This window comes from Rhynchophorus ferrugineus, unplaced genomic scaffold (genome assembly GCF_030347505.1).
Source record: "Rhynchophorus ferrugineus isolate W39M unplaced genomic scaffold, kcgeb_rfMv2 rfM11, whole genome shotgun sequence".
NCBI classification, from domain to species: domain Eukaryota; kingdom Metazoa; phylum Arthropoda; class Insecta; order Coleoptera; family Curculionidae; genus Rhynchophorus; species Rhynchophorus ferrugineus.
The window spans coordinates 2,660,661-2,673,353 of NW_027472590.1; the positions used below are offsets into that span (position 1 = coordinate 2,660,661).

The window sequence follows — 12,693 nt, forward strand, 5'->3', positions numbered from 1 at the left end:
CGCGCATTTGATAACAGACGCCCGTTAATATGAACTACTTAAAACCAAGTATAGTTCGTACTATGGAAATATCGAATAACAACGAATAGCTGGCAACCCCGAGACGTTTATCTGGGATGTGATTGAAGGGTATTTCCATTCATTCAGTACTCGACCATCGTTTGGTTTAGACGTGCTACCATCGACTGCCCAAGCCTCGTCTCCAGGTAACACCGCTGCCGTCCGTTTTATCTATTTTGTATTTTCCACATTTTTATATTACTTCAATAAATAACCGTCACATAATGTAAACACCACTGTTTCATTTCGTTTTACCTCCATTCACCGAGCGATATCAATTTACCCCAAAGGGGTGACCCCGACGTGATCTTTCGCAAAATTGGGTTTGGACCCGTGAACGGAGGGTACGTGCAACACTACATTCATTCAAACATTTGTTCCTCATTCAATTTTATTTTAGTGCTGGAACAATGAACCTTAAATTTCATTTCATTATTTCCATTTCATATTTTTTAAATTTTTTGTCCAAATTTTATTTCTTTCACAATCTTTTGAACTCTTAGAGATTTATACATCACTGTTTAATCATCAGCATCTCGGCTAAACATTTCTTTCGGCACTATGTTTAAATCATAATGTCTTCCTTCGCTCGCCGTCTCCGTCATAATGGCAGACATTTTGATATATATATATATATATATATATACCATATATATATATATATATATATATATATATATATATATGTGTGTAAATATTTTATATATATAACTAAAATATATACATAAGGGCTGAAAAGCCCCGGGTCGTAGCACATAGATGGCGCTAGTTTTATTGCATTCACCGTTTTCTCAGTTAGTAAGTGTGACACTCAGTGTCTAAGAGTGACACTACTTTTGTTATTTTCAAAACAATGGATCAAAAACAATTTCGTCTCTTAAATTTACACTGCTTCTTGATGGTGAAAAATACCGTTCAAGCGAAGCAATGACTTGAAAAGTGTTGTATTATGACTCCGCTCCATCAGAAAAAGCAATAAAACGTTGGTCTGTCGACTTCAAATGTGGTCGTGGAGACACCGATGATGCAGAACGCAGTGGACGTCCAAATGAGGTGGTAACACCAGAAAACATAAAAAAAAATCCACAAAACCGTTTTGAATGATCGACAAGTGGAGTTGCGTGTGTTAGTTAACATCGTAAGGATATCAAAAGAACGTGTTGGTTTAATATTGCATGAGCATTTGAGTATGAGAAAGCTCTGTTCAAAATGAATGCCGCGTTTGCTCACTGTTGACCAAAAACAAGAATGTTTTAATGATTCTGAGCAGTGTTTGACCATGACTAAACGTAAAAAACCGTAATTTTTGCGTCGATATGTGACAATGTGTGGTCACGAGTCGCGTCAAAACGAGAGAACAGTAACTGCTGACAGCCCTATATATACATATCAATATCTATAATGTACAATACTTTGAATAAAATATATTGTACCGATTTTTCATAATAAAGCTTCAGTTGTAACAAACAAACAAACCAACAAAAAAACACAAATATTTGAACAGTGACAATTACTTCTTAGTTAGAAGAAAAATAACCTACAATTTTAGTCTGTCCTAATCGGCGTTTAGCATTGTATTTCAAAGGCATGAGCCCGTAATTTACGAAAAACTAAAAGGTCTGGGTATATAACACTTCTTTTCTTTCAGTTCAATCTTCAATGGTTAAAAATTTGCATAATTTCAATAGGAACGTTCTCATCACCCCCACTGTTCATATCATCGTCCTTATTATCATTCGACTACTTATCTTCGTTCCATAAATGAATAGCAGCTGGAGTACCAACAATATTGGGAATCAACATTTTCCATAAGTTAACAATATCCAAGGCCGCAATGATAAGAAACATCGTCATCTTCGTCACTGGCACATAAGAGACTGTTCCAACTTTTTGAATAACTACTTGATTAAGAACATTCCAGGTCATAGCAAACTTAAAACAATTTGTTGTGCATTTAATATTATTGAGTTGTTCAGTTTATAGAGAGATTAATCATCACATACATTAATTTTGTCACTTGGTTTCAAGATATCTGCTCTTCGAGCACCTCATATTCTTCTGGAACAATTTTTTGCAATCTTCAATATATTTGCTATCGTTTTTATACAAATAATTGCAGGTTAATGTAAGATACAAATATTAAAAAGAATTTTACCCTGAATCGTATGGTAGTATAACACTTTGAATACAACCATCAGCTTTTAAGTTTGTGTATTTTCAAAAAAAATGAGCTGATTTCTGCGTATGTCGGATATCATAAAAACTGTAAATTTTAAAGCAATTTAACATGGATTTGCGGTTATTTCAGCCCAATATGGGTATATTTCATCTTTATCCGACAGATAAAATTTTGTTGCACTTTTTCCATATATATTAGTCGTGAAAATTAATGACTAAATACTTGATTAAGAACATTTCGAGTCATAGTAAACTTAAATCAGCTTCTTGGAGTGTCATCTGTTTGAAAGTCTCAGACAGGATTCTTTGATAGGACAAATGAATGAAGAAACTTTCGTAAGTCTTATTATGTTCTGATCCACTAATTTAACTAATGCAGTTACGTTCAGTGGCAGTTACATGACAAAAATTGATGTACCTCACTCGCTCCTCAGTTTGTTTGAAGATCTAGAATGCTTAGGATGACTAGGTGCATTGCCTAACAGTAACAATGCTTTTATTGGAAAATTATGTTTTATTACAAACAAAAATAACGAAATTACAGCAACAACCGACCAAACTAAAGAAAAAATGATTAAAACGCAACTTAAAACATATTAATCATCAATGAAAACGAGTTCAAAAGCCTCCCAACAACGTCAATGCGGTGTTTTTTTCGAAAATTCTACGGTACCGCCCGCCCGTGCCTTAATTTCTCCTTAATTATAATCATCCTCTTGGTCCGGGCAAACAATTGAACGGCTTATTATTCATCGGACTTTTTCGAATTCGTAAACGCGAGAGGACAACGAAGAAGGTGTGGGCACCGGCTCACGTGGGTATCCGAGTTTTTAATAAGGATGTCACCGGCGGACCGAACTTAATTTATTAAACTGATCTAGCGCGTCGAGCTAGGGAGACGTTAATTTAATATCTCGACGAGGACGCCCACCGGACGGCGTGGCTCTAACGGTCGTTTTCGCTAAAAATTAGGGAAAGTTCGTTGTCGACGATGAAATGGCGGAGTCGCCGCTCCTCCGCCATTTCGTAATTTAGGTTTCGGAATCATCTATAGAATTAAAATTGCGACTGAGATAATCCAAATTCATCAACTTTCTGAAGTACATGTATGAGATACCATCATAAAAAATATTCCAATTTAAACTACTATTACAGAAATTCAAGGAACAAAAGAAATACAGCCGCCGACAAGAAAGAGGGACTACAATAGAACAATCAACGCTCATCAACCTTTATTAAACCAAGTTTCTGGTGACATCAATTATAGCTACAGGCTCCCCGTTATTGTTGTATCACCATAGCGGTTTATTACACATTAGACAGGCGTTTACAAAAGCAAACTGCAATAAATAACGGATGAGTAAATATTCTGTAAGATAATCCCAACTCACATGATTCTGAGTCAACTGTTCTAAGCTAAAAACAAATAATATATAAAAAAATATCACAAAGGTAACATAACTTTTCTATACGAAATATGCAACAATAGTAATCAGCTATGCTGTTTTGTTTATTATAGTATTTCATTTACCGCTCCACCAACATTTTCTGTGTGTTGTTCCATGTCTTCTTCCTGTTAATTTTGTTCTCATACAAAAGAATATCCTACCAACTCATCTTCTGGTTCCTCTTTTTATTTCTCTTCTGATTCTATCCTATATATGAATTAAAAGAAGCTTAAGAGGCTATGAACTTAAAAAAATAATTGATTTATAGGAGAACAAAGTTATATTTTATCAAGATACAGCATCATGGCCAACATCAGTCAATAAAAATACGAAATGTTGCAACATTTGGTATCCTTTAACTTCCAGCTGTTCTACATCTACAAAAAAATCTTTAAAAATGATTTCATTAAGGCAATAGTAGTTGTGAAAATGTATTTCGAGAGCGTTGCGGTTCTAATTTAGAATAATATTCCAATAAAATGCATTCATAATGTGTAATTCATCAAATAAATCCAACTTTGTACAAAATCGATGCAAAAAAATAATATACTGATAGTTTATCGATCGATATGAAATTGGAGAACTTAGAAGTATTTAAAAGTATGATACCAATACACTAAAATAATAAAATCTTTCTATTTTTACTCTTATCTATTGTACGTTGATAGAAATATTGCAATCAAAGTCGATAATTGAGTACTTAGTCACTATATAATAACTGATAAACTATAAAGAAATTATATTTAACAGAAATCGATAAAAATTATCATGGCATATCAGTGATTTTCTCTAATACTTTGTTCACTTTTGACTCAAGAATCCTAAGGAACATTTTTGAGGATTTAGATGCCCCTATAATGCAAAAGGTAGCTAACAAAAAGCTATAACATCTAAAATTAAAAAATATTCAAAAACACGCATAGTCCCTTTATGCTTTTTTTTTCATTAATGTGTGATTTTTATCTGTAATTTTTTGTTATCCAAATTTGGTGCTTTTATTTTTGCTAACCTTCATTCAACAGAATATTTATCTTACTCAATGACACCGGATGTCTTTTATATTTCCGCAAAAATGTATACTAAGATGAAGGCGTTTGAAAAATTCGTTATGATATTGTGTGAGTTATTACTATGTCATGTAAATATTACTAAAACACACTAAAGCGGTCAGAAAATTCTCGAAAAAAATTCTTCAGAACCAGATTGAAAGCATAAACATTTGTAACATAACAAAACATTCAATGGGCCTTCAACCTAACGTGCAGACGGCACGATAGCTCCATATTGAAGATTTCTGATGAATTCTGTAATCTATTCTGTAATCCAAGTCTATTTTCTTGAATTTTTCCGTTAATTGGACCCAAAAGTTTACAACAGAATTATAAATTTATTATCTAATCAATCTAAAGGTAATCCACGTCTAAAAACTCCTTTTCAATTAAAAAAATGGCTCCAAAATTTTCTTGGTTGAATTCTGAACACGAACTGAATTTCTAGTCAAAGAACCGAGCTCAAAATACTGTTTAACCTCCTACTTTTATCCAGAACCTTACTAGCAGGGTCAATCCCCCTAAATAGAGATCAAATAGCGCACAAAATCCTTCTAATCCTTTAAAAAACGTGATTTTGTTACATTGTTGGCAAATTTGATGAAGATAGAATTTTACAAACTTGTTGAACAAACTAATATATTTAACAACCAATTATTATCAACCAAAATACAGCCTCATCCGAGACGGTAAATCGTTTTTAATTATTCCCTCGCAGTACAAAACGATTCATCATTATCTAAGCCGTAGTATATAATCTGTGGACTGAAAATTCAGTCAGTCAGGTCACACCATTGTTACCAATTCGCTGGTTAGCGCCGTCTCTACAGACGCTGCATCTTAACAATTCACCTACACTTGTCGAAGGTTATCGTACCCGCCTCATTCCACTACAAGACGTAATAATAATGGTAATATCCTTTCACTTTTCGACCTTTTCGTCTAGCTGCAACGCAGTGTTACGTCGACAAAAGATGCTCGTCGGAGTCAAGAAAGGAAAAAGGAAGATGGAATTAACATTATACTAAGGTTTCGTGTAGTTAACCGTCTATAATAAATAAGATTCGCTGGTTTTTATGATCTGTATCGGTATTGTTTAATTAGCGATGTTTAATATTAAGGAAACATTGAGGAAGATACATCGTCCATAAAATAATCTTGATATAACAACAATCTGTCTATATTTCTCTATTATGAAAAGAGTATATGGTACATAATGATGTTGATACTGTGAAATACACTCAATATAGTGACACATGTTTCTACAAAGACATACAGACAAAATTTAAACAAATTCTAAAGAACATATTATATTAACATCATTATAAGAGAAAGATCCATCTCAATATTAAAGAAATATGCATAAAATTTTTAAACATTCTTGAAAAAAAAACTATTTTAATAAATAAGAATATTCATCTCATTATTAATACAAATTATGTTTAGTACAAAATAATGTTGCTAACTAAAGATACTTTCGAAGTTCTGACATTATTTTAGAAAAAAAAACTACTTTCAAAACAAAATGACACGTTAACATTAATTTTAAAAAATTATTCGTTTTAACATAACAATTTAATAACATTCCACAGTAAATTTTAAATAATAACGTATAAAAATAACAAAACTGCAGGTAGAACATTCTATACAATAAAAAGACAATGAAGATAATAGTTGTTTAAACAATAATAATTTCCAAGGTTGCGATTATAACTACCAGATATATCATTTTGTACAGTCGCTACGAGCTTAGAACAAAGAGAAGAAACGAATTATCCAGAAAAACCTACATGAATGAATTTAAAGCTATTTTTGCCCAGTTATTTGGTTAGTGCTTTTAAAATAAGCAGCAAACAAGAGCAGTTAGTGCATATTTGAAATGTGTCACTTGTAATTCCTCCACAGTCGACGTTCAGTTTTTTTCTATCTGGCATAAAACGTTCTAGCGTGAAAATTATTATATGTGCAAAAAAAATCAAGATAACCAAGTCATCCGGTCCCCTTGAAATTCCCTACCGTTCGGAACATCTGGGGATTCAGATTCTCCAGGTGTTTAACTATTTATTATTCGTCCTAATTCACCAATGAAAAGAGTGTGAGAATTAATGATGGTACAAAAAAATCCTGTTCAGTAACGCGCCTGAGAATACATGGGGAACCTTTTACACACACTGATACAGGCATCGTTTTTACCCTTCACATTTTTTCTATACAAGAAGTCTATTTGAATAGAGACTAAGAACACTGTAACATAATATGAGAACTACTTTTTACTTTTACTTATTTCTTTTTATTATTGATTTTTTAATAGCCTAAAGCTTTAGGTGGAATTACAATAAATTTTACAAATATATTCATAGTTAAATAGTACCCAAAATTTTATATTTTACATAAAATGCTGCAACTAATTTGAATGGCATTTATAAATATTTAACTCATACTACAAGCTATGTAGTAACTGTATGAAGCTAAAACGCTTTTTGGTTAATGCTTGATCAGCATAATCATACAGTAATGTAAATTCATTTAATTGTATTCAACTTTTCTTGGCTTTATGTTAGTTAAATGAGGATACAATTTTCCTGAGCTTGAATCATTGGAATGTTTGTGGACTTATTTCTAATGTAATTTTTTTTAGAATTTAAAAAACGTCGTGTTACCCAAGAAGCTGACTCAAAATCAAGTAACTGTACTGGTCAGTTGAAATATTCTTCAAACTTGACCTAAAATTAAAGAGATAAAGCCAATTTCAACCCATGGGGTGCAAATATGGGGTTTACACTAAAACATCAAACCAACTAGTAATTCAACGCAGAAAAACACTAGTTCTAAGATTAATTACCAATGCTTATCGCTAGGTAACCAAGGAAGAACTACACCATTATCGAATGTATTTAAAAAGTGATTCAATGTGTCGCCTTAAGACATGAAATAAGGTCGCTAAATAAATCAGAGCAACGTGGAAGCAATACAACTACTGGACAACGCGCTGGAAATCAGAAGAAGTAATTTTATACAATACCAGATACAGTTATGGTCATCTAGCCTATCGGCACTCCTTATATGGCATTGTCATAACGACAAAGTATCAAAAACTTAATTTGTCGGCGTTATTACTGACGGTATCGTTATCAGCTGCTATCGGAACTTCGCCCGTGTCGAAACACTCGATATATATTTTAATATAACCCATCGATTGTTTATTCAACGCGCGTCACAGCAGTTCCACATTAAGATCGTTAACAATGCAAGCTATTTATGTCGGACAGATTATTGAACAATGACGGACAAATTCTTATATGGATTAAAGAGAAAAAGGCCGAACGCCAGCCGCATCCTAAGCGACCGTGACGTTTCGTTGTTGACAGGAACTGTCGCGGCGTTGCAACAGTAGCGCACTGGCGTAAATAACGTCCTAATATGCGTGACAATGAAGACGGTGTCGAAAAGATCGGTAAACACGGACTATATTAGGGGGTCATCGACGAATTATGGAAAACTGACGACTGGACAAAACTTGACATATAAATAAGCAATACAGACTATTGACAGAAAATACCGACATTATCATTAGAAAAAGACTTCAATAATAAAATGAGAGATATCGAGGACAATACAGTGATAGTGAAGTCCACTAGGAAATCCTAACAATAACATAGGAAATACAAGTGGAAATAAACGGAATATTGAAAATATAATAATATTATACGAATAAAACCAATTTACATACATCACCAAATACATCTTCTACTAGGAAATACAGATCAGAACATCTTGTAGGAGATTACATTTTAACAGTTTTATTGAAAAATAGGAAATATTGAAGAAAGTTATTGTCTGATATGGCAAAAAGAGCAATTATAAAAAAGAGTATTTGGTACATTGTCATACTCATATACTGTGAAATACACTCAATATTAAAGGAAATGTGAAAGGAAAAATATTACAAATTTCTACAAGGAAATATAGACACAATTTTAAAAAATACTAAAATTGAACCATATTGTATAACATTATAAGAGAAATATCCACTTAACTAATTATAAATAATGTTCTAAAGAAAACTCCGAAAATATTGGCATTGTTATAAGAAAAAAAACTACCTTTAACAACAAAATGACATATATCTAAATTAATACGGTGTAAATTCCTATATTTATATACAAAGGATCCTCCTACTATGAAATACTAATAATAATTTAACAAGAACAAATGAAATACTGAAAATCCGACAGTGCCTCAGATATTAAACCAATTTACAAGAACAACATCACGAACTACGATTATCTGATACTGTTATTAGAAATGAAGAATATCTAAAACGCTACGTGTTTCTTATAGGAAATACAGAGAAAATTGTAGAAAACAAGGAAATACTGACAATTTGACATTGTTATAAAAATATTACTTAAGAGTTTGTACACATTTTGATGATTATGTTTTTTAAAAAGTTTACCTTTACAAAAAGGAATTGAACAATATCAAATAACATACATTGAAGCTATATGTTTCTGCTAGAAAATACAGACAACGTTATAGGAAATACAGAAAACGTCAAAGAAAACATTGAAAATTCGACACTGTTATAACAGAGACATTGATTTAACAAAACATGATTAAAATTTAGTGCGATATTAAAGGTATGATACTGTTATAAGGGGAAGATCAACTTCAAATAACGCAAATAATATACAGAATAGACCAACCTTGCCACAACACATTACAAGACAAAAGACATACATTAACAACAATAGTGAAGATCTGGTACTTCTATTATTGCGCTAAAGTTAGGCAGACCATATAAAAGAAAAGACTATAAGGCTTGAGAACCAACACATAATCATTCTGAATTCTTGAACGATTACTTTTTCCAGCACTTTTCATGTTCAATATAATATAGATGAAAATCAGATGCCAATCCTCTCAAATATATTATCTATATAAATATTGACGAAGTCGATAAGGAAAAATAGAGTCTAACCTGCACTAGTACGATATTTGTTCGATAAACCAAGTCATACCTACGACAATGCTTTACTACGTATTACACTAGATCTACATGTGATAACAACTACACTAAAAAAACGTTTCATATTTAAAGATAAACCCGTTTACGTTTTCGTGTCACCCATTGTTAATTAATGCTGTATAACAAACAAAAAATGCTTTGAAAAAGTAGCACCACAACTAATAAAATAACCGACGAATTAAAACTTTTCTCTCAATCAAAGTAAGCATGGTTGGTTTTTTTATTATTCCGTCAAAAACGATGTTAAAAAAACAACATATAAATATATATTTTTGTGAGAAATCAAACATTGCGTTGCATGTCACTTATGTATTTATCGATAATTTAAATTCACCTTCTAACCATTTTGAGTCACGTAAAAAGGTGTCAATATCGTTAACACTTGGCTTATCAAGTCGTATTTGTTCAAAATTAGTGTGATATATTAAGTGTTGTTGGCCGCTGTACTTGAAATCGGCCATATAATCATAAAATAAAATATTTGCTTATATAATCAGGTGTTTATTCATGGCCGTGGTCTAGAAGAACAGTAATGTAGTTGACTGTTATTACTAAGTGGTACAGGTTAAACAAAAAGAAAATGCATATATAAAATAACGTAGTACAATATAGTAATGCAACATTATCAACCATATAACATAATGATGATAATAACGATAATGTTGGAATAAATACAAAATATTGAACAATGTTTCACAATATAAAGTACTTATCCGTATATTATAAATAAACCCTACAGACAATGTTACAAGAAATACAGACTATATTACAGAAAATGCTGGTGTTACTTCCCTACTGGGAAATGGCGACTAACTTCATCAAAAAATAAAAGATATCTAAGGAAATACAGTGATACCGAGAAGTCTAATAGAAAATACTGACAATAATATATGAAATACAAGCAATACCTCACGAAATACTAAGAATACCACACTTTTATAAGAATAAAACCAATTTACGATAACAAAATAAATAATATTTAGTATAAGTACACCTTCTATTAGGAAATACAAACCTGACAATCTTCTAGCAGATGTAATTTTAACAATTTTGAGCGAAAACAATACTAAAGGGAATGCTAAAGGAAAAATAAAAAACATATTAACTCTACATGCTTCTACAAGAAAACATAGACAAAATCAAAGTAATACTGCCGAACATATTATATAATACTGTTATAAGAGAAAGATCCATTTCAGTATTAATGTAAATTATATTTAGTATCAAAATAATGTTGCTGAATGACTCTACTGGGCATCACTGACAATATTATGAAAAATACAGACTATATTAAAGAAAAATCCGAAACTCTTGACATCATTATGAAAAGATTATATAAGATTTTCTAAATTTTGATGTTTACTTCTTCATAATAAGGACTTTTACAAGAAAATGAAGAATATCTAATAATAAATATTGAAGCTACATGTTCTTGCTAGAATATACAGACAACGTTACAGGAAATACAAACAATGTTAAGGGAAATACAAAAAATCGGACACTGTTATAAGAGAAATATTACTATAACAACAGGGTTATTAAAATTTAGTGCAATATGATGATACTGTGTGATGCTATTAGGAAATACAGTCAATCATTTTCATTCAATCAATCAAACGGTGAAAAGAAGAATATCTAGTACAAATTAATGTTACCAAGGCAAGAAAAGGTCTATATTCTAAAGACGTACATGTATCAACAACAATAGTGAAGATCTGACATGACTATTATTGTTATTATGTTAGACAGGCCGTATAAAAGAAAATATATCGCTATTATAATGTGATTTAAGAAACCGATTTCAATCAAACATGTAATTAAGACCAATCTCGATAAAAAACGATAAAAATAAACAGCAATAACACGCCCGAGTAGTCTCTTACATAAAAAAAGGAACAAATTATTTAATTGCTACGGGTATCGCTCAGTTTCAGACACCACAACAACGAGCTTTCAATCGAGCATTGTTTGCCTCGTTACCATCCTATCAGATCTCGACTATTTGCCGCCTGCAATGGAGATGTGCGTGCTTTTTTCGGGTGGTACTCTAATCGCACTTTGATTACGGCGGCCTTCGTGGTCAATTATGCAAAAAATTACTAGATGGCTCGGACAGTGATTCTATTTTTTTAACTTAAATTAATGGTCACCATCGAATTCGCGGTTGTTACGCGGCCTTGAGTTCGAAACGAAAATTTCTACCGTAAAAATATCAATAAACATTATCCATGCAAACAATTTCGACAAAGGTAACGAAAAAAAAACAAGTCCGACCACATCCTTGAACTGATAAAGTGAGTGTGCTTGCCGTGTTAATGCAACGAATATTAACCTATTTTAAACGCAAACCAGCAACAGCAACCTTGCCTGTCGCGATATTCTTTGCAAATTGAAAATAGACCGACAGAAAGAAAGCAACAATAACGGATCGACGACAACAACAAAAAAACCACACGCTATATGTCAAGGAGTCCTTTTGTTGTATTCGTGCGTTTTTTCTAAATATCAACTTCAATAAATATCGACTTACGTTTGGCGGCGGCCAGAAGATCCTTAACTTCCTTTATAATCCGCTTGATCTGCTGGTTGGTCTTCTCCAATTCTCTCTCATGTTTGTGGAGATTCTCGCGGAAATACGGACTATCACTCAGGCACTCTGTAAATTCCAAAGGCGGCAGCACAACACCCATCGTAAACTCGCGTTAATTCTACCCGTGAAGAACGTTAGATTCGGAAAACTATTAATACCGTTTCAGAAGTATTTCCGATCGAGCTGACATCTTCAAACAGTGACAATACGTACTCTAACAACGACGCGGTAACATAGACTGAAGAAAGACAACCTGTAGATTCGTTGTATACCGTGGCGCAAGCGCTGTATTCCTGAATATTAAACCATCGATATTTGACGCTACATACAGCGTCCCTA

At 32.4% G+C, this 12,693-nt stretch overlaps 1 protein-coding gene across 7 annotated transcripts in view; it reads right to left on the minus strand.

Moving 5' to 3' along the window:
- The window catches only part of Graf (GTPase regulator associated with FAK), an 83,567-nt gene extending 70,966 nt beyond the window's left edge, over positions 1 to 12,601 (minus strand). For all 7 annotated transcript variants that reach the window (XR_013007718.1, XR_013007719.1, XM_076418003.1 and 4 more), the window contains exon 1: positions 12,295 to 12,601. Coding sequence is in view for 5 of the 7 variants with exons in the window: in XM_076418003.1 (XP_076274118.1) it covers positions 12,295 to 12,454 (160 nt within the window). In the remaining 2 variants the exon portion in view is untranslated. The remainder of the gene's footprint in view (positions 1 to 12,294) is intronic.
- Between the last annotated feature and the right edge of the window lie 92 nt (positions 12,602 to 12,693).